The 21,311-nt window shown below is 38.6% G+C and overlaps 1 protein-coding gene across 7 annotated transcripts in view; it reads left to right on the top strand.

The window, feature by feature from the left end:
* HMCN1 (hemicentin 1) overlaps positions 1-21,311 on the top strand; it is a 252,628-nt gene that overhangs the window by 82,832 nt on the left and 148,485 nt on the right. For 6 of the 7 annotated variants that reach the window (XM_068953529.1, XM_068953530.1, XM_068953525.1 and 3 more), the window contains 3 exons: positions 11,135-11,205; positions 15,204-15,362; positions 16,026-16,148. In XM_068953529.1, the coding sequence (XP_068809630.1) occupies positions 15,225-15,362; positions 16,026-16,148 (261 nt within the window). In that variant the 5' untranslated portion in view covers positions 11,135-11,205; positions 15,204-15,224. Of the gene's footprint in view, positions 1-11,134; positions 11,206-15,057; positions 15,078-15,203; positions 15,363-16,025; positions 16,149-21,311 lie in introns of those variants that run through there. The other variant, XM_068953531.1, reaches the window with a different exon arrangement.

The following is a 21,311-nucleotide window of genomic DNA, read 5'->3' as shown; positions in this document are numbered from 1 at the left end:
ACAATGCTCTAAGAAAGGTTTAAGTTATGTTTATTTGGCCTTCAAAAACTTGCCATATCTTCCTTTTAAAATTGACATTTCAATCTAAATCACAGTTTTTAAAAAAAACAAAGCTAAAACGTTTCAGTATTTAATTCTACCAGGATTTTCTCTGCTTAATAATAATCTTAATAGAGTTTTAAAAAGAAACAAAAGGTTGACTTTGCTCTGGTAGACCGGTAATAGTTGTCATATTAAACTCTTTAAGGAGACTCTGACTTAGACTAATAGATGCTCCTTTACTATTATTTGAGTTCAGTAATACTATTTGCCATAAAATTCCATGTTTTGCTGCCTGCTTATGGATTAGTGTTATGAAGCAGACGTTTATTCATAATGATGTATGGGGATCTGAATTTACGGTTCTAATGGCTACAAGGAAACAGTTTGTTTGTTTGTTTTCTAATGATTTTACATTGGTAATCCCTTAGCAATTAATTTTATAGTGTAAGAGTTGGAGGGGAGCTTGGGCCTATTCTAATTGAAATCAATAAAAACTTTGTCACTGGCTTAGTAAGCAGATGCGTTCTTGATAGAAAGAAAATTTTGGTATGGAATAGACTCGTAAGCGGAATACGAGGAGTTTTGCATTGAGTGTCACACAACTTTCTAGCAGCTGGTCTCAGATTACTCTATTGTGCTTGGAAACCACCCTTCTCAAAGGATATTAACTGGATACATCATAAAGCATTTTATGGTACTGAAATGCTGGTGTTCATGCATATATGTGTGCGCGTGTGTATATACACGCGCATGCGCGTACATATACTCACACATGCAGGATGTCATTTGTCAGAAATTTGTGGTTTTTATTCTTTTACTCTTTTAATGATGCAAATGTAGAAGTGTGCCTGTCCTTTAGGAAGCATTCCCAATGGAAGTAAAGATCACGGTTTTTGAAATGGATAACAGGCATAGCTAAACCTGTGAGGAAGCCGCTATTCCACTGGCATTTGGCATACCTTGGCAAGTCTTTCCACTCCAGGAGGAGCTCGAGCCTGACTGTGTGTACAGGGCTTGATCCAGGAGGTACCTGGGCTTTTTGGCAGATGCACTGTCGGGACACCTTTTAATCTGAGGTTATAATCTGTTAATTTATACTGACCTACGCTGCACTCACACACCAAAGATAGGAAAGCATGGGAGCTGATGGCCTCGGCATGGGGCCGTTCCGCCTTTACGCTCATTAGGCAGGCTACTTCATGAATTTCCCTTCATACTTTTTGTTCACGGTATCTTGACCTAAAATCCAGCATCAATCATTTGGTTAGCCCTGCTGTGTAGGCGCTGGGCATGTTACAAGATAGGTCTGTGGGTAGAGACTCGTTATTATCTTTTGCCTCTCTGTTTAGGGCCAATTGTACGAGTTCTCTGTGTGATTTGCTGATAGCTTTCAGAGTATGAAAGTATAAGAATGCAAAATTTATTTAAATAACTCTCAAGGACTCTACCTGGCATCTGAATAGGTTCTAGTTAGTTTTCTTATTTTTTTCTGCTTTCTCTTGTCCTTTTATGGGGAAAACTCCCTAAACCTTACCATGCCCTGTGTATAATCTTTGTATTTTAACAGTTAGGTTGTTTTACTGCTTTCCAGGCTATTTATTCCTCTCTTGTCAAAAGGAACCCCAACAGCCCCATTTAAATATGATACACCATACTGTATCTTATATTTAAATTTTTTTTTTTTACTGTAGTACTCTTTACCGTATGAAGGCATTACAAGAGCATAAGCTTGGTAAAGGAAAAACAGCATAGGACTGATGGTAATTTGTTCTGGAAAATCCTGGTTTCCAGGATCTCAGGACAGTTTCAAGCACCAACTGAGTTGGTGTTGTGGTCTCCGTAATTCTTGTAGAATGGCTTCTTCAAGAATATGTTTACCAGCGCTCCTGGTTCACAAATAGCTGGGTAGTAGATATATACCTTACGTACTGTTCCTGACCTGGCCTGTCGCTACGTGTTACATGCTGTGAACGTACAGCATTTACTATCATGACTGACTGAGTAGTATGGGCATGTCCTGCTCTCAGGATGTTCAAGTGGCTGTTGATAACTTGGTCTGTTTTTATGTAGATGTGGGTGCTGAGTTCGTTAATTATTCCATACTCTTCATGAAAACAATGTGGCTACAAGAACGAGCCAGTTACTTTTTCAGTTTTGATTATGCCTCATGATCGCATTTAAAAAGCTGACTTGGCTGGAGAAAGGTAGCCCTCTCCAAGGATCGTCCAAGTCTCTTTGAAGGAAATAATCTGTGAATATAATCTTCCAAGCAGAAGTTTTTAATTAGATATTGTAATTGAATTCATCTCTTCTGGAAAAATAAAAGAAGCTGCGAATTCTTCTTCTTCTTCTTTTTTTTTTTTTTTTTCCTTTACCAGTCAGCCTAGTGGGAACCAGAGTTCAGTGAAGAAGCAGGAGCCGTACGGGCACCCTTGCAGTAACTTGCAGTGCCGAGACGCTCCCCATGGCGGAGCTGTGGGATTCCCAGCTGGAGCAGGGCTGGCTGCTGTAGCAACGCAGCCAGCCCTTTGGTCGGTAGCTCGCAGTAAGTCTTTCGTAGGTGTTGCAGTAAATAGATTCATTTTGCAATGTAACACAAAGTATAAATTTTGAATTAAAAAATCGGTTTTAAATACTGTTTTGATTGCAAAATACTGAGGTTATTAATCACGAAAGAGCGCTGTAAAATTTGTAGTTACGTTCCTTCCAACCTTATTCTTTAATGTAAGTTCTTTATCCAGCACTGTTACAAGTGTTGAAAGACTTTTGCCAAAATACACAGACCAAGAGATGAGACCGAAATAGACCTGGACTGAGCTGAAGTTCAGTCTGGAGAAAGAATTTAAAAAGCATTATGAACAGAATTTTACTCAGTTGAGATTGTTGTTAACGAGGGGAAATAAACAAAAACAGAAAGTAGTCTGATGACCCTTTCAGATGTTCACTGGGAGTTAAGAGCACAGACTCTGTTGCTCCTGCTCTGCATAGTGAGGAAGCTGTGGTTGTAGTTCTTATCAGTTGTTTATCCTTTACTGAAGACTGAAGGAAGCAAATTAGTTAGACAAAGGTTGTATGCTGTATAGAGTAAACAAATGCATTTTTTTTCTTGTGTCTGCTGGTGCTTTTTCTCATTAGAGAAGAAACCACTTCTGTACTCTTGGAAATACTACACTGACAAGCCTAAAACCAAAATCCTTTATGCACATAGGAGATGCCTAAGAGCATGAGCAGCACTTAGGCATGTACTCACTTTCCCTGGAATGGCTCGGGGCTTGAGTGTAGAGGACCACCTAGTTGTGAGAGACTCATATAATCTCCATGGCTCTTTCAGTCCTTTGGCCTCTCTTGGGGAGTGTCAGCCGAGTTGCCAGCTGTGGCTGTGTTTTTTCATAATTTGGGCAATCATCCATTGAGAATTGGATAGAGACAGCCAAAGTCATTTCAGAAATGATGTCTGCTGGCCCCGATGAGAACAGACCTCCAGGGCCGTTCAAAGAACGAAGGGAATGGAGGAGAAAGGTGGGTTTCTTGGAAATGCCAGCATTCTGTATGTTCATTTGTCCCCATAAAAGAAAAAACTTCTCTCTTGCATGTCAGTCTTTTTATATTTGGGACATTTAGTAGCTGCTGGCGTTACTTTTATTTATTTATTTATTTTTAGCCACATAAGAGTCCAGGTTCCTGGCCTCTTTATCTTTTATTTGTACACTAGCAATCAAGAAAATCTTCTTGCCTACCACTGGAACCAGAGTAGATGTTCTTTTAAGTACATTATTTTCTTCAAACAAAAATCAGCCTTAAACCCTTTGTAATTTGGGCTTTTTTCTCCCCCCTTCAGTTTCAACCTGAGGTAATACATTTTCTGTCTGTGATTCCATAATGATTCTGACATAGTGTCACCCATATTAGGGTTGAGAAGCTATTAGACGGTTTTGTGCATCACCCCATTAAGAGAGAATTTGTAGGAAACTTGGATTTATTTCAACAGTGTAGATGAGGCTGTTCTGCACATCTTGTGTTTTATTGCAATAGTTCTTAAAATGAAGAGTTAAGTCTGCTGGATGTTACTGTCTGTGCTAGGAAAATTAGCACCAATTTTATTATTTGTTCTTGCATTTGGCTGGTAAATTTTAGAAAAAACCGCACTGCAGGCCCATAAGCTGAATTTAGTGCTGGTTGCAGTAGACAAAGAATAATACTAGATTTTTACCACTGGAGGTCTCCAAGCTAGCTTTTCTTTTTGCAGGAGTCACAAATATATATATATATATATATATATATATAATATATATATATATATATATATATATATATATATATGCTTTTTTTTTTCTTGGTAAAATAATTTTTATTTTCCTTTAAGAAATACAAGGCTCTTAGATGTCGTAATAGTGGAAAGCAGTAATACAAACGTGCCATTTATTAAGGCACGTTGTTTGTAAAACCTCTCTCGGATCTTTACTGTCCAGGTATCTGTATGTTTGGCTACTGCCGTGAGATGAAGGTGAAGAATTAGTCATACAAGGGTGAGGACCGTTGCCATCAAGTAGGACTAGACTGAAGCTTGGGTAGTGCTTCAGTAATGTTATGTTAGACTTCATGATAGTGATTAGCAGTTTGCAAAGCCTGTCTATCTGGTTTTTATTTGAATAGCCAACGAGAGAAAAGGCTCTGTGTGCAGTGTGACTGCTTCAAGTCTGTCTCACAATAGTAGCCTTCTTAAGTTGAAGTTTGCATATTAAAGGTAACAGTCATAAGTCATGAGACTGAAAATTACTTTATTTAAAAAAAAAAAAAAAAGGCAAATGCAGTTAAGGAAACACATATGAGATTGTTGCCTTTGTTTGGCTTTTTTTCTGTCCAGTTAAGAATCTGGTAAAAATTGCTCACTGTAGTTCTTGGGCTTTTAAAAAATTGTTATAATTAAACCCAGGTTAGAGCCTGAAAGCCAAAAGCGACTGGGTCAAGAGGGAATATCATATAGGAAGAAACTTGAAAGAGCTTATTACATGTTTCTAGTGCTAAGCGTCTTGGCTTGCTCCAGTGCTCATTGCATTTATACAGAGGGTCTTTCCAGTGGGATTTACATTAGCCTTGGGGGCCTAGTGTTGATTATAGGTGGCATCTCCAAAGCTGCTTGCGCTTCTGTAAAAATCCAGCTAGGTGTTTGTCACTCTAGGTGTGTTTCAGCCTTTTAACATGTTGATCGCTTCCTGTGCGATGAAAAGATCCACGCAGCTCCCGTTGTCTGTTGTGTGGGGTGAGGGTGTCTAACTTCAGAGAATGAGGTTGAAGGCTGTTAGGCTTGTTTGTTTGTTTGCTTGTTTGTTTTTTGACGGTTAGTAATACTTATCCAGTAGTTTAAGAGTCAGCTGCCTGGATTTCGTAATCTGCTTCAGAGCTTTGTAATCAGTTAAAAATGTGGAGCAGCATTTTTTTAATCACACTAACATTTAAAACAATGTTTCTTCTGATTCTGTGTAATAAGTATGTTTATGCCAGCTGTCTGAGGAATAACAATATTCACTATAACTCGAGAGTTTGCAATTACATGTATTTTTCTCTTTTAGTCGCACCTGTGATGCCCATACTTTTGTGTTGGAGAAGACAAGAAATACCACAGGGAAACGTTTCTAAAGGCAGCTCACAAGTGGTCTGTAGTTGAGTGGAGTCCTGATGTGTAGGACCTAATTTGCTGTTAGGAAATTAAAGGTTCTTGCTTGTGTGCCCCTAGGACAGACAGCTGGCGGAAAGCTGTTTAAGAGAAACTCTATCTGATTAAAGAAAATGACACTCTTTCTCAAGCTTCCCTCTCTGTGTCCAACTCATTGTGAGGCTCTGCCTATAGCTCTCCTGAAGGCCTTCAGGAGTAGCTACCTGCCAAGGATTAAGAAAATAATGACAAAGCTCAGCACTGCTGGAAAACAGTTCTTAAAAGAATAATGACACACCAGTTTCTTTCAGCAGCGGTCCTGGTTTAAGCAGCTCGGCTATCACAGCTGATCACTCCCACTCTTTTATCACTTCTTTACTTGCGACGGCACGATTACTTGAGAGAGTGTGCGGAAAACCCAGTTGGGAGACAGATCTGCTGGAAAAATATTCTGTAAAAAGTAAATAATTATTTATTTATGTTTATTTAGTCTGCATTATTCTTCTGATCTCAAAAACTGTCAAATTACCCGTAGCTAAGAAATGGCACTCAGATGGAAGGGCAAGGTGGGAGTTGCTTAGGCTGGTGTTAGTCATGAGAGTCGTATAGCTGGCAATTTGGAAAGGATTTATTTTCTACCATTGCTCTTGATATCTTCTGTTTATATGCTAACCCTTTCCAGAACTGGCTTTTATTGATGTGATTAGGATTTTTCCGATTAACAGAGGTAAATCTTGACCCATATTAGAGCTGTATGCCAGGATACTTGCAGTGGGTACCCAATTTCCATTTGTGTCTTCTAAAGTCTTTCCTTCTCTTCCTCTTTGCCATACAGGTATCACTTTCTTCATGGTCACAATACTTAAGACTCTCCCAGTGTGTGAAAATTAAACACTTATTGGACATTCTGAAGATATAAATAACTAACTTGCATAGTTTGGCCTTCTATGCATTCTTGTTCATAATATTTCACTTGAATCACAGTACTTAGTGTGCAGTGGAGAGTGAAGACGGTGCTTGCTTTGTAAATGTAGCTTTGTGATGAACATGTAGCAATTTTATACATACTGTACATAAATGTTCATATCGCCATTAAAAAAAACTTTCATGCTATATACAGTTTTTTTTCCAGGTATGCACTTAAAACATGCGCATTTTGCTGAGTACAAATGCTTGTTTCGCGGGATGTCTGCAATCTAAAGTTGAACTTGTCAGTCCACTCAATCCACTGTAGAAATGAAAAAGAATGTTGGAGATAAAAGGACCGTTTGATCTTCTGGTATTCTTCATGTTACAAGTTGGTGGAAAATATGTATTTCTTGAGCTACATACTGCATAATGAAGAAATAGCCAAATATATTTTAATCTACATAGTTTTAGGGTATAAAGGGCTACATTTTTTACTCTGTTGCAAAGATGCAACTCTGGCAAAATCTGGATTACTCAGACTTTTTACCAATAAATCAGTAGAATTTGGATGACATTGTTCTGTGTAGTGAACTTAGGAATGTAGCAAAAGGCGATCATAATTAGATTTCTTGTTATTAAATATCATTTCTTGTAGCTATTGTGTTTTTTTTCATTTGTAGTGTTCTAGTTCTGAAGTTTATTTGATCTTTTGAAGGCAGCATTTTAATCTTGGGTGTTGTTTTGCATCAGTATCCAAGGAAATGTCCTTGCTCTAAATTAGAAGAAGCAACTATACGGGTAAAAGAAGTCTTCAGGACTTAGCATTTCTACTGAAATTCCTTAGCGTTTCTACTGAAGTTCCTTAGGCTACCAAGTATCAGTTAGGGCTTTTTTTTCCATAACAAACAAATTCAGTGTTCTGAGTTGACCGTAAGTAAATGGCTTCCATATTCCTTCACTAATTTCTGCTAAAAACATTTAGCCCGCCGAAACAGATATCTTGTGCAGATGTCTTTACGCAGTCCAAATTAAGAGTGGGTCAAATTTGCAAACACCCTCAGCAGTAATTATGCATTATTGTGTGTCTTTGGGTAATGCATGGTTTTCCCAACGTGCTTGCTGCTCAGTTTGTATATAAACGTGCAGCCTTTTTCCGATGTGGCAGGAAAATATAGAAAACATCAGAGCCTATCTGAAGGGAAAGTTTGTCAGTTTATTAGGGACTTTCTTGTTTATTTATGAAGGAGAAGGTTTTTATCAAATTCGCTCCAGAAGGGAAGTATCAGCGTTCTTAATCTCTGTCAAATAAATTGGTACTCATTTTGATGTTGTCATATTTGGTCAATTGCTTAGGTACAAACTCAGACACCATATCGGTTATGTTAAGTTGAATTTTGTGGTTTTACTGTTTAGGAAGTCTCGACTTTGCTCAATAACGTGCAGCCATTCCTTTAGAATATGTTTCCTTTTATACATGATCAGTTTTATGGGTATGTGCAATATCAAGTCTTGAATCACTACAGTTAGTGTGGAAGAACTGACATTTATGTTGTACTTTGAAGACATAGGAATTTAGTTAAAACTTAATAAAGACGAGCTGTCTTGCTTTATCTGTATAAGGTTTTTTGCTTTTTGGACAATTAGTTCTAAAGGACTGGGGAAAGGAGTTTTGGGGTAAGAAGCAATGGGGAAAACTTCCAAAACAAACTATGTCCCAAATATTCTGGTATCAATGCCCAAAAGTGGACTCACATTTCAGCATCAGAATTTATGTATTATGTCAATGTGTCAATCTTTGCCTAAAGAACTAGTAAAGTTTAAAAAAAAAAAAAAAAAGAAAAAAAGGAGAGAGAGAGAGAGAGAGAGAAGTCTTAGAATCTTTTCCTCTGCTGTACTTGGCCTATTTGTGGAATCAAGTTTCTGAGTGAATACTCCGTATTTTGAATTGGATAAACATGCTTGATATGAGGAACATGAGGCTTGCGTCTTCTGCTTACGAATGTAGGTATTGCGACTTCAGGCAATTCTGGATGTGGGTAAACGTGCGATATTGAGTGTAGCAGAAGGAAAATGAACTCGGTGAAGACTGTTTCAGTCCTTCCGGCAAGCAGGTCACATAAGCTGAACGGTGGCATGATAGCGTATGAGATACAGTTGATGCTGCTTGTTTTGGTACAAGGTAGCGGGCACGCAGATGGTGAGTGTCGATCACATTGCCATTTAGACCTAGAATGGTGGTGCTGTAACTTAGATATGAGGAACACCAAATAACCATAAAACTGTGGAAGGATCAGATCGCGTAGACAGGGGAAGTCGCGCCAGTCCAGAACTGATGCTGGTGTTCTGCTCTTTGTAAGGCTCCTGTGAAGTCTTCAGTTCTCTCCTGACTAGAGATAACTTTCTGCTTGGTGCTGAATAGCCATGTTCCCTTTGTAACCACACGTCCACAAGATCCCTTTCTAACTTATTAATTTAGGTGCTGCTTCAAAGGCTCTGTTCTCTACTGAGCCCTCACCAGAGGGCAGCCAGAGCCTGAGCGCGGCCCTGCTGCGTGCAGGGTTGGCATCCGCGGGCACTGCTGCGGTCAGAGCCCTTGCTGCCTACGAAGAGACAGAAAATTCTCGTCCGATGTAAACGGGATATGTTGTTTTAATTTAACTGAAGCAATATTGCTTCTTAGATTTTTATTTTATAGGGAAAGAAAGCCTTTCCGAAGGGTTTACTGCTTTAGAATTGAAAAGTTTAATCCCTAGACTGACAGGGAATAACGGGGCTAGTGGTTTTATTGTATGTATAAAAACCCATTCTGTTATATGCTTTAGAACAATGGTTGGCAGGGGACAGATTTTTAATCAAAACAGTTTGGAGATAGCTTCGTTCCAGGCATATACTTTCAAGAAGACCCCAAGGAGGATGGTACCAGCTGGAGCAATAGGAAAGGGAGAATGGCAGGATGAAGCGCGTGGAAGACCGGTGAATTCTTCTAATGACTCCTTTGATGATAGTGGAACATGTCAAACAGTTCAGTAAATAATGTTTACAGATAAATGCCTCAAATCAAAGCCATACAAAAAACCTTAGGGCAGTTTAAAATTATGGGAAAGATGTTGTACGTTCTCTTGGGTGACTTTTAAACAAATTAAAACCTACGCTCAGCCAGATATTCCTAAGTACAGCCCCCAAGCAAACTTGTGTGTGATCATAGCAGGTTTTAGCCATGGCTGTTGCTGAAACTCCTGTGAAATAAAACTTTGGACTGTTTAAAAAAGAAAAATGTCTAGATTACATGGATGATAAGTATGTATTAACTTTTATAGAGCTTGGAAAGTAGATGTGGTCTGCTGAGTCAGCACTTGTATGTAATCCATAGCTGAACTAAATTGGCACCGCTGTGTTTTCATGCTTTGCTTTCACCCGGACTGCATAATTGTAATCCATCTTGTACACTGGTACTCATCGGATTTCTTCGTGAGGTAGTTTGGGGCATTAAACTAGCAGAAATATATTTACTTATTTTTTCTTTTGCTTGATGACTTTTCTTTTGGCTTAGCACCTTAAACCACCTTGTTGAGCTAGATAAATCCCATTACTGGCACAAGGACATGTGTATGCAGGACAGGGAAAGAATGAACCGCACAAGTGCCAAGTTGGATTAAGGTTAAACTGTCAAGAAATCGCAACCTTAGGAGAACAGCTGGTTAGAATTGTATTTGACACGAGTCATGAAGCCAGTTGTCGAAGGGGCAGAGGGAGGCCTCGTGGTGCTGCCAGTGGGATTCTGCAACTCCCCGTCTGTGCTGCCATTACCCGTAGACCCCAGTCCACGGCCCAGTCAGCTTGAATTCAATGATATCCTGTCAGTTCTCAATACACCAAGACATGGCAAACACCGTGATTAAAATTAGTTGTATTTGAGTTCTTTCTGGCAATTGCTGTTAGAGAAGCTAAGGTCTTTACTGGGCTTCTCCATCTAGAGGGTGGATGTCCTTGCAGGCCGGAGATGTGGCACGTTTCTGTAGCGTCGGTCGGTGAAGCCGGGAACGTGTATTCTGTGGAGAGAGGCCTGTGTCTGGAATAAAATATTAGTTTCTGGTGCAGCCACTTTTGTTCCAGAGATTTTCATTGCCTTCTGTTTACGAAGAACAATGAAATGATGGGTCGAAAGTAAACATACATGTGAAAGAAACAGAACAGTTTATGTGCCTATAAATTTTAAGGTACTTAGAAGTAAGCAGTAGTAGTGGTGTGGGGTGTGTGTGTGGTTTTTGTTTGTTTGTTTTAAATATAAGGATTACTAGATTTGAAGTCGTTTGAAATGGATTTCATTGCTGGCTATATGATTTTTCAGTTCCTCCTTCCTTCAGTTAACTTCCTAGAGAAGTTAAATACTTTCTCTAATCTTTTTTTTTTTTCTTCCTCCTAAATGCCGGGTCTTATGAATCTGAAACCAATAACTTCATTTGGAATTGTCTTCTGATAGCTTTGTGTTTTCCTCTTACTACATATTTTGCAATCTTATTTTCATCCCAGAAATTGGTCCAGTGACGATAACCACGGATCCCAAGAAATTTCAGTATGAACTCAGGGAACTCTACGTTCAGGTGAGTAAATTGTTTGTTTTCTGTGTACTTCTAGCAACAGGCCCTGTTTCCTCCCTCTAATCTGCCCTTTCTTGTTGGTGTTTATACCACAGTACATCATCAGGATGTAGGCAATCTTTCTCTGTTATTTTGTGTGCACAAACTGTTTGTCTTCCTGTTTTCTGGTCATCTTAATTTATATTTTACATCATTGAATGATGCCTCAGTTTATTGATCTTACTCAATAACACTAGAAGACTAGTTAGTAATGGTAAAATTTATTTTGCATGTTAATTAGTCCTGTCACTTGTTCACGGCCATTTTTATGAACTGCCTTACTGTGTTCTGGAACTTCTTCCCCCGTGAAAAACCTCCGTCAGCTCTACAAACTAACTAATTCAGGTTCAAAAGGACTGTAAGACCCATGAAAGTATGACTTGGGTACTTCTTTCACTGGCATCCATTACCCTAGCAGCTGTTGTTTCAAAACCACCAGGTTTACCTGATTCAAAAACAGCTTTTTATCCAAACCCTGTGACCTGTTTCTGTAGCTGCGCTTAGGAGACAGGTGACAGCTCTGGAACTAGCAAGAGGCCTGATTCTCCTCACCTCTCAGTCTGCTTCCCTTGGTGAGAATGAACTGTAAATGAGTTCTGGATCTGATGCTGCAAGGAAAGGGAAGGGTTGGAATGGAGTTCCTTGTATTCAAAGGAAATATGATCCCATTTCTCAGCAAAGCAATGAAAAGAATCTCATAAACAGTTGCTCACCCCTGTGGGTGGTCAGTCTTGTCTTCGTTAATCAAGTAAAATGCTTCTGACCTGCAAAGAACCTTGCTTGAGTTAGTAGTGCCAGACACCCTCTCTCTGAAAGGACACATCTTTTAGAAACTGGTATATGGTGAAATCCCATTAATAAAAAGCTTCTTTGGAAGCTGCCAGTGCTAGTGTGAGCAGAACAATGAGTGGTTGAAAATTTGGCAGAAAGATTCAAATTCAGAGAGAACAATAGTGCTTTCTCAAGGAGGCAGAAAGTGCCAGCCATTATGCTTTCCTTTTTTGTAAGGAAATTAAATTTTAAAAGTCCTTTTGCTCTTGGTTACTTTCTTTTTTTTTCTTTTTTCTTTTTTTTTTTTTAAATGGCTTTAATAGAGCATAGTAGCACTTCAAAAAGGTGTATAAATAGGATGAAGCTTTTGGGAATTTAAAACTTCACTTGCAAACAAGTTATTTAAAAGTTACTGTATCTAATGAATTGAAATTCTTTTTAAACACTAATCAATTGTGTTTATTTTAATTATTTTCAAGATATAATCATTCAGCTAAGACAAGACATTCATTGACCTAAAGTTGTTCAATATATTGGTGAAAGGCCAAAATATAATTAAAAAAAAAAAAAAGTCAGGAACAGGACAGATGGGACATCTTGCAGTAGTTCTCCCAGAAAATGCAAACGTTTCCTAAATGTTTTTTATTAGTAGGCTGGCTGTTTGAAAAATACAGGAATGGATGTTGGGGAATTGGGGGAAATCTTGAGATCAATTAATCTTGGCAAAGGTTATAGAACAAGTATTCTCATTAATCAACAAACCTAAAATTAATGTCAACGATAATCTATTTTAAGGAGTCTGTGGTGAATATATAAAACCTATCCTATTAGCTGGAAATGAGCATCAAGGAATACTGCGGGATTCGTCCTTACTGGATATCAAGACAAACCCAACTCTTTTCCAACAGAATTCATCCAAGCGCAGAATGGTTGGAGCGTCTCTACGTGGCAGTAGAAGAAATATAAAAATATATGTGGAAAATAGAGAAAGCTATTTGGGTCTGTCGGCCTTTCAGTTACAGAATGATCTAGGATTACTTTGTATAGGTCTTTCTGAAAATAAGGGTGATAGATTATGATCTTTTTAACACGTTTTTAAAAAAAAAAAAAAAAAGTGCCTGATGCAGTATATGTTCTTCTTCAAAATGACCTCTACCAACCCTGTTTTGTACAATTTCTGTTGTATCAATGGATAAATATTCATTGTGTGCAGTGCTTATCTAAAATCTGTATACAGTTTTAAGGAAGAGAACTGCACTTTATAGCCTTCTTACTGAAGTTCTGCAATATCACTATTCATAGAAGATTGCAAAGCCTGTTACTGAATCTTTCTAGTTTAACAGAAAAAAATTTACATTCCTAGGGGTCTTTGATACAATTAGATGAAGACTATATGAATAGGGTTTAGAGTTCTTCAGTGCATGGACCTGACTTACATGATCTTACAAGCTAAAGAAAATATGTATAGGTTCACCTCTGTGTGATTTCTGAGTTCACTGATGTTTGACATTAGGTAAAAAATATTCTATGTGCATGTTGTTGAAGAACCTAGGCCCTATCCCTTTTACAATGAAAATGATAAACGATCCCTTTGACACCTTATAAATTGATCTGACAGGCTGGTATGTGAGGAGAATCATATTTTATCTGTAATTTACTGGGAATCATTCTTACGGACAGAGTTACGATGACTTGCACTTGGGCAGCAGTAGCTTCTTAGTGTCTTTTTTAGTGTAAACCAGATCTTGTGTATATAAGGTGGATGTAGACATTAGCTGTTGTCTTGACTTCGTGTACAAATTAAAGCTTTACATAGAAGTCTCTCGCTGAAGATGGCGTTTGCTTTGTGGCAGCAGAAAAAAAATAACTTGGATATACTGATTTGTCCCATAGGATATATAAGCATTGCTAAGATGAAGTTCTGACATGTGAGTCAAAAACATTTTTAGGGAATTATCTCTTGAGCTTTGGGCAGTCTGGAATCTACCCCTTGCTTTTCCCATAAAAGTCTCACCTTTGGAAAGGACTGACTTACAAAAGGAAAAAGGGCAAAATACCTAATCTTTAACCTAGATGAGAAGTTTATTGACATATTTTTGCTTTGAAATTAGAGTAAAGTTACTGATAGAGTAAAGGTTGTTATTGACATTAACATTTCATTGGGGACAGCTGATCTCCTTAGGGACTGGGGAGCCGTGGGAGGCAGGATTTTTCCTGGTATGTCTCTGTGTGAGTGTTTAACCTCAATGTAGTTTCTGATTGCATCTGAAGAATTAAAAATTGATGCAATAATTACATTATCTTTTTTAATTCTTCCTTCCCAGCCTGTGGGGATTTGTATATAAGTATGTGTGAAGGCACGCTGATTGTAGAACTAATTTTTAACGTTGACCGAGCAGAGCTCTGTTGCCGTTTACAGGGGAGGAAGGTTGCTGTTGTGTTCAGCTCTTTGCGAAGTTCCGTCTTGCACCTGCCAAATTAGTATTTGTGCGAGAAGAAAGTGAAATGTTATTTAAACAGTATTTTCTTTTTTAATTCAGAAAGGAAAAACTGACCCTTTCGCATAAGGTTAAATACAGTCATACTTGGAAGCATTTTGATTAAATAATAGGCTGAAAAACCTCCAGCTAAGCAGCTGTCTGCTTAGCAACGCAGGTCGCTGGGAACGCATCACCTGTGACCCCTCTGCTGACCCCAGTGGGAAGAGCAGTTCAGGCTCTTGCTGCTGTGATATTTAAATGTCCTCCCGGAGATCGGCACTGCTTGGCTGAGATCATTTCCCGTCTGCGCCTGTGACCGTGACCTCCCATGACTGCTGCAAACTACCGGAGCAATTAAATCCCCAGCCAGTAAGGGAGTGTGCGAGCGGAGGAAATGGAGCTGTCACAGGAGCCAGAGCGAAACGACGCATCGTGCTCCCAGAAGAGATGAGAGCGAGCAGGACACCACCCGTTCTTAGGGCTAACCGCAATTCCCTCCTTTGACTTTATTTTCTCTGAGGAATTGTTGCGGGTCCGTGACAGCACTCTACAGAAACCATACAATGCTTTGGAAAAACAAAATGAGTAAATGATTAGAAGCTGAAAAAGTATCTGTCTTGAATGCCCTCAAAGAAAGTAATTTGGTTGATATGCTTTTTCCTTAGAAAAATGTTGTTTGTTTGTTTATTTTTTTTTTCTAATTGCGAACAGGGTGGTGGTGACTGTCCAGAGATGAGCATTGGGGCAATTAAAATCGCTCTAGAAATCTCTCTTCCTGGTTCTTTCATCTATGTATTTACTGATGCGCGATCCAAAGATTATAGACTCACCCATGAAGTACTGCAGCTCATTCAACAGAAACAATCACAGGTACAGCGGAGATTTACGTTCTGAGCTGTTTTATGCCTTTAATGTGCTGTGTTCTCAATACTGAAGGATAAAACTCTTCTCTGTGGGACTCCGTGAAATCTCTTTATACAGAAGGAATCACGATGCTGCCATTCCAGCAACTGTTTTTGATTTTCTTGAGATAGAAAATGACCTGATCTGATCAATAAAAAGTTGAATGAAAGGAACCTTTTCTAATGTTGGGAATGAAATAGCGGGAGTGACCCCTTCTGCCAGTATGGGTGTTCTTGGTCAGCTTACTAGTTGTGTGGACATTTTTCAATTGTTCTGAAATAAGAATCACTCTGTGAAAGGGAAGTGCTGACAGTGACTCTTCAATAGTGCTGATAGTGACTCTTCTGTGAAGACTAGAATCACCGTGAAGTGAATCTTGTGTTTCCTTTCTTCATTGCTTTTTCCATTAGTAATGAATGCAATAGAGCTGTTCTTCATGCAAAGTGGTATGAACTCAGTGCAGAGTAACACGAATCCATGCAAAGTGATAGAATTTTTTTTGTCATGCCTTACTACCGTCTTTGCAACGTCTTCCTGCTGAAGTTTGCACTGTGTGTCAACTGACTTCATCTTTCTTGCTTGTGTATATATGTATTTTTTTAAACTACAATGTATTTTTTTAAACTACAGGTAGTATTCGTGCTAACTGGAGACTGTGATGACAGGGAACATATTGGTTACAAGGTCTATGAAGAAATTGCCTCAACGAGCTCCGGTCAAGTTTTCCACTTGGACAAAAAGCAGGTTAATGAGGTAAGTTCTCTTGAGCTCTGCTATATACAGAGAAAACAAGGAGGGGGCTGGTACTTAAGGACTCCAAATCTTTAAATGACCTGATTGTGGGTTAGGGAGCTCTAGGAGGAATTCTAGATGTTCTAGTGTTGGTGTATGGACTTTGTCCCACCTTTCCCTTTCTCCTCTTTCTGTTTGCTATGACAGTATCGGGATCCAATTTTGCTGCTTTTATTGTGTTTGGGGGAGTCTGAAGTGCCATGCCTAAACAGAACTTCACCAGCTTCCCTCTGCCTGTGTCCAAAGGCTTTCAGGAGTGGGGCCTTTCATATAAGGAGCAGTCCTGTGGCTGTGCCACTCTAAACGATTAGTGTGTGCAATATCAGCTTTAATTGAGCATTTTGCAAACGACTGCTAATGAGTCAGGACCAAAGTATTCCTCACATAAATTAAAATATGGACAGATAGCTGTAAGCTAGCGTGTCTCCATTGTTTAAAAAGTTAACGTAGTTGCTTTGTGACTGAGGTTATTGCTTCAACAGTTTTGACAGCTCTGCTGACAAGTGGTAATTAAGCGAGTCATGGTGATATGCTTACTTGTGATTGTTGATCTACACCCTTGAATGAATATTTTCTTTGAAAATTCCAGTGATTCTTAGACAGAAATGAAATTTCAATAGTGCATGAGAAATTAATTTGGAGAGAGATGAAATCACATGTTAGTTATTTGGGGAGCTGGAATTGTTTATAAATGTTGTAAACATTTTCCTTTGACTTCCTGGTATATAGGCAATAGCTGGATGAAGTTTTTTAATAAGAATCACTTTCTGTTGCTTTTCTTTCCTTCCTTCCTTCCTTCCTTCCTTCCTTCCTAGAATTTGGACTATAACAAATACTGGAGATACATTGCAGCTTTGCAGCTTCCTGTTCTTTCCCTAGAAAGGTTGAAGGGCTTATTGGGGATGTAATAAGGTTTTGGAAATGGTGAGAAAGTGATCAATAAACAGAACTTCCCAGAGGATTTATCCTCTCAGAATTAGATAGGTGTAAGGTTGGAGGAAAGAGAAAGTAGCGATTGGGACTGCATATAGCCTCTGACCTGAATTTTGCATTTATTTTTATGTGAAACTTGTAGTGTTCCCATTTTGATTAAACATCTTATTTTACTAAATTTTCACATATAAACAAGCACAAGGTGCATAAGCAAGTAATCGAAGCTGTACATACCACATCAACAATGCTAGAAAGGGGAATATAGCAGCTTATATTTTCTTTCAGTATAGTAAGCACCGATAATCTTGCACCAGCCTCAAAAGACTAGCCATAATAAATACTTTTCAGACAAATTCGTTGCAAAACTTCCATAGGAAATGCTCTTTATCGGAAGTGAAGTTTTAGAATGAATTTGTTTCTGATTTGGGGCGGTGAAAGCAGAGAGAACAACTTGTACATGCTAAGCAACACCGTGTTTTTAAGTAGCGCTGGCAGGCACTATTCTGTCAGCAGCCTGTCTCTGCTTTCTGAACTCCTTAACACTTTTTTCATTCTAGGAATACCAGCTTCTGCTTAAATGGTTAGTTTGTCCTTGAACTCTGAGTAAGGTTTTAGGTGGGGAGTTTCAGTAGCAACTTTTTCCTCCTTCCCGCTTCATCTCAACATTTGCTTGGAGTAAGTAACAGGCGGGCTCCTCATCTCGGGGCTAGGCAGTCCATGGTCTGCGTAAGAGCAACGGTTGGTATCAACAGGTGACGGTATCAGCAGGTGCTATTCTCACACAGGTTTTTGAAGGTTTAAGGAGGGAGGAGGGGATGGGAAGAATGCAGTGCTTTATAAAATGACAACTCTGTCAGCGGTTCTATGCTGTAAGCGATCCCCTAGGCAAAACTCGAAATTGTTTTCAGAAGCCATCCACGATAACTGCTGGACAAATTGCAGTTAAAGAATGTAAAAGTCTTTGAAGTAACTTTAGTGAACATTGGCCTTGCATAAAGCTACTCCTGGGTTAAGGGACTATGAAAAACAGTTTACCAAAAGTCTGCCATCCCAAATGAAAACTCCACTTTGCAGATTTCAGTTCTGGATTGGACATCCTGCTTTTTCAAGAGGCGTGCCCACCAATGGCTGGATGCGAGTGAACAGGATATACAGTAGTATTTTGCATTAGCTTTTTACAGTATACCCCTCAGGCGTGCGTCAACAGAAATATCCTCTTCATCTGTGTAGTCGGTGATATGTAAAGTATAAAGTTTATAAATGCTAAAACAGTCACTGTTGTGGGCCTACAGACAGCTAATGCTGAATTGTCAATTAGGAAAGTGCTACAAGTAACTGAATGTGAATACCCTGCCAAAACAATGTCTTGCTTTGTTAAAAACATTTTTGATTATTCTGCCCCCCAGAAACCCAAACAAAGTTATTTATAGTGCACAAAATTTCCACTCATCATTCTCATCCTCGCCCTTTGTGCATTAAACAGAGAATGAAGCAATATTATAAACTAGCTACAAGGAAACACAACAAAACAATACTTGATATTTATCCAATGCTTGTGTTATGGAGAAGACTAAGAAAGCTTACTGCCCTCTATTTCACTCCTGAAATAGATTTTTACCAGCTCAGAATTTACAATCATCTTTGAAACTTTAGTCAACTGACAAAGTCATGTTGGCTTTAGTCCAGCAAAGCATGACATATATAAGTAGCTCCATTTAGGAACTCTTATTTTTACTGAATGAAGCTTTTCTACCAGTATCATGGAAGGTCATATTCTGACACATTCGGCATGATCTCTGTGCCCTAGGTTACTAAGAATATTCTCTAAGTCCAAAATGTAAGTTGTGATTTTTAATATCTAAAATTCTTCTAGGCTTTTCCTTTATTTGGAATATCGGGTATATCATCATTTCCAGAGGTAGCTGTATTCAAAGAATGTTGCAAGTTTCCGATAGTATGGGGCCATATTATATTCTTAGCATATTTGGTAGAGTTTAATCTTCTAAGCCCCTAAAGGAAGTGTAAAACAATTTCATGATCAGAGTCCTTAAAAGGGAGAGGTTTATTACTCAAATTTGGTTTTGAGGCTCTGCTTGCATCAATTACTAGCAATCTCTGAATGCTGCTCTGCTTAACTATAAATTGAGTAGTCTTCAGTTTGAAATTTTTCAAACTTTCCAAACAAGAATGACATGAAGGTAATGAAATCGAATGCTCAGAAGTTGGGAAATACTGGAAGGAGGCTGTTCGCATAATCCTGTCTCTTCCCTTCTCTTCTCCTTCCATCCCGGACGATGCGTATGCATTGTGATAGAAAAAGAAGGAACAGTTTCATGGTAGAGGCTGCTGAATGCTGCCTTAGCAGTTGTTATAATCATAGGAGATTTATATTCATAGTGTAATTTCCACATGCACTGTCTCAAATAGTTATATGTATTTGTGCATACGTATAAGGACATTATTAGAATATAAAATAGATTTTAGCTTTGGGTGGAAGTATACACCTCCATATACATAAGCAATGAAACAGTTAACTTCAAATCCTCTTTCTTTGACTATTTGAGAAATATTCTCGAGACCCAGAATAAACAAACAGGAATAGAGACCATGCTCCATATATTTTCCAGGTTTAAGTATGCATTCCAAGAAATGACCTGACAGCAGGGCAGGTTGCAAGAGCAAATTCTCTGGAGAAGTACTATAAATTATTTCTGTGTTTGCCCTTCCCCCTCTAATAATATTCATCAAGTCACATTTTGGCAGAACTGCAAAGGCTGCAGTCGTTTTGGGGGCTTTTTGTAAGGATCCCAAAGGAAAAAAGATCTACCTCAAAACAGCAGAATTGCAAACCTCTTTGAAACGAGAGGGTTGGGAAAGATTTGCCTGTTGAACTTTGGGGTGAAAAATATTAACCACACAAGAAAGTTACTGCCAGACTTAAGACAGCTGGGTGATTCTGTTGGCCTCAATTTTCACTTTTGAGCTTGAACTCTCAAATATATATTTGCTTAAAAATTGATGTTGGGTACTGTTCTGAATTTGAGACCCTTTTTCATTCTGAGTACCTCCACTTCTGATATGTCTTTGGGTTAAAAGCAAAGATGTTCTTGCTTTCTTTTTCTTAAATGGCAATTGCACAATACAAACCCTAATCTGAAAGTCAAGGTGAATTTCATTTATTCATGCATCATGTCAGGGAAAAATTACTTAAAGGGCAAATTCTGTTTTCAGAGAACTCCTGAGTAGCCTCTTGGTCATCAGGCAGCCTGCACATGATTCATAAGTTGGGATTTTTAGCTGTGGTTTACAGTAGCTTCTGTAGTATCTGAGCACTTCATGTCATTGTTATATTTATTCTCGTGACCCTTCTGTGAGATAGAAAGGTATGGTTGTCCTCGTTAAGTAAAAGAGCATCTGCCGTAACTAAAACCAGTTTACATGAAGCTGTATCATCCAGACCTGCCAAAGTGCTGGCAGTGCTGTGAGGTTGTTGGCAGCTGTAGAGGCATTACAGAGCCTTGAACTCCAGTGATTGTTTTGCAATCTTTTTTTTGATTTGTTACTCATTGACTGAAAATGTTAAAAGCTAAGGAGTGTAATTCCCTAAGAGACAAATTCGGTTTTAGTTCTCAAGTCACAAGAATTTTTCTCCTAGAGCATTGTCCTCCTCCCTTCTGTCCTTTGTTCTGTATATATCAGTAACTCGTATTGAATGATGTAGGAAAAACTAGCAAAAAAGTCCACACGCGGCAGTTCCTGAATAATATACCTGGATAAGGAAGTCTACCTTATTGCTTCAGGCCATTATTGGTTAGTTTATGACTAGAAATATGCATGTATTTGTATCCCTTATCTCTTTTAAAAATTATCTTATGAGCCTATAGCCTAAGTGTGGATTTTCTGCAGAAGTATATTTATCTCTGTTGTTTTCAACGTCATGCTGTTGGCTTGGCTTCAGTAATATCTTCTGTGAAAATGATGTTTTTTAAGCGTTAAAATTTTCGTAAGTATGTTTGCCGTGCTGTGGCAGGTAAGTCTCTTCATTTCAGAAGCAGTAATTGCACGGGTAAGGCAATATAGTTTTGGTCCTTGTTGTTTTTCCAGCACAGCTGTTGTATTAAATGGTGTACACGACAAATACTTTTTTTTTATATTGCCCAGTAGAACTCGAAGCATATCGTGGTCTTGATG

Source organism: Struthio camelus, chromosome 8 (assembly GCF_040807025.1).
Source record: "Struthio camelus isolate bStrCam1 chromosome 8, bStrCam1.hap1, whole genome shotgun sequence".
Classification (NCBI taxonomy): domain Eukaryota; kingdom Metazoa; phylum Chordata; class Aves; order Struthioniformes; family Struthionidae; genus Struthio; species Struthio camelus.
This window is presented reverse-complemented; position numbering and strand designations above follow the sequence as displayed.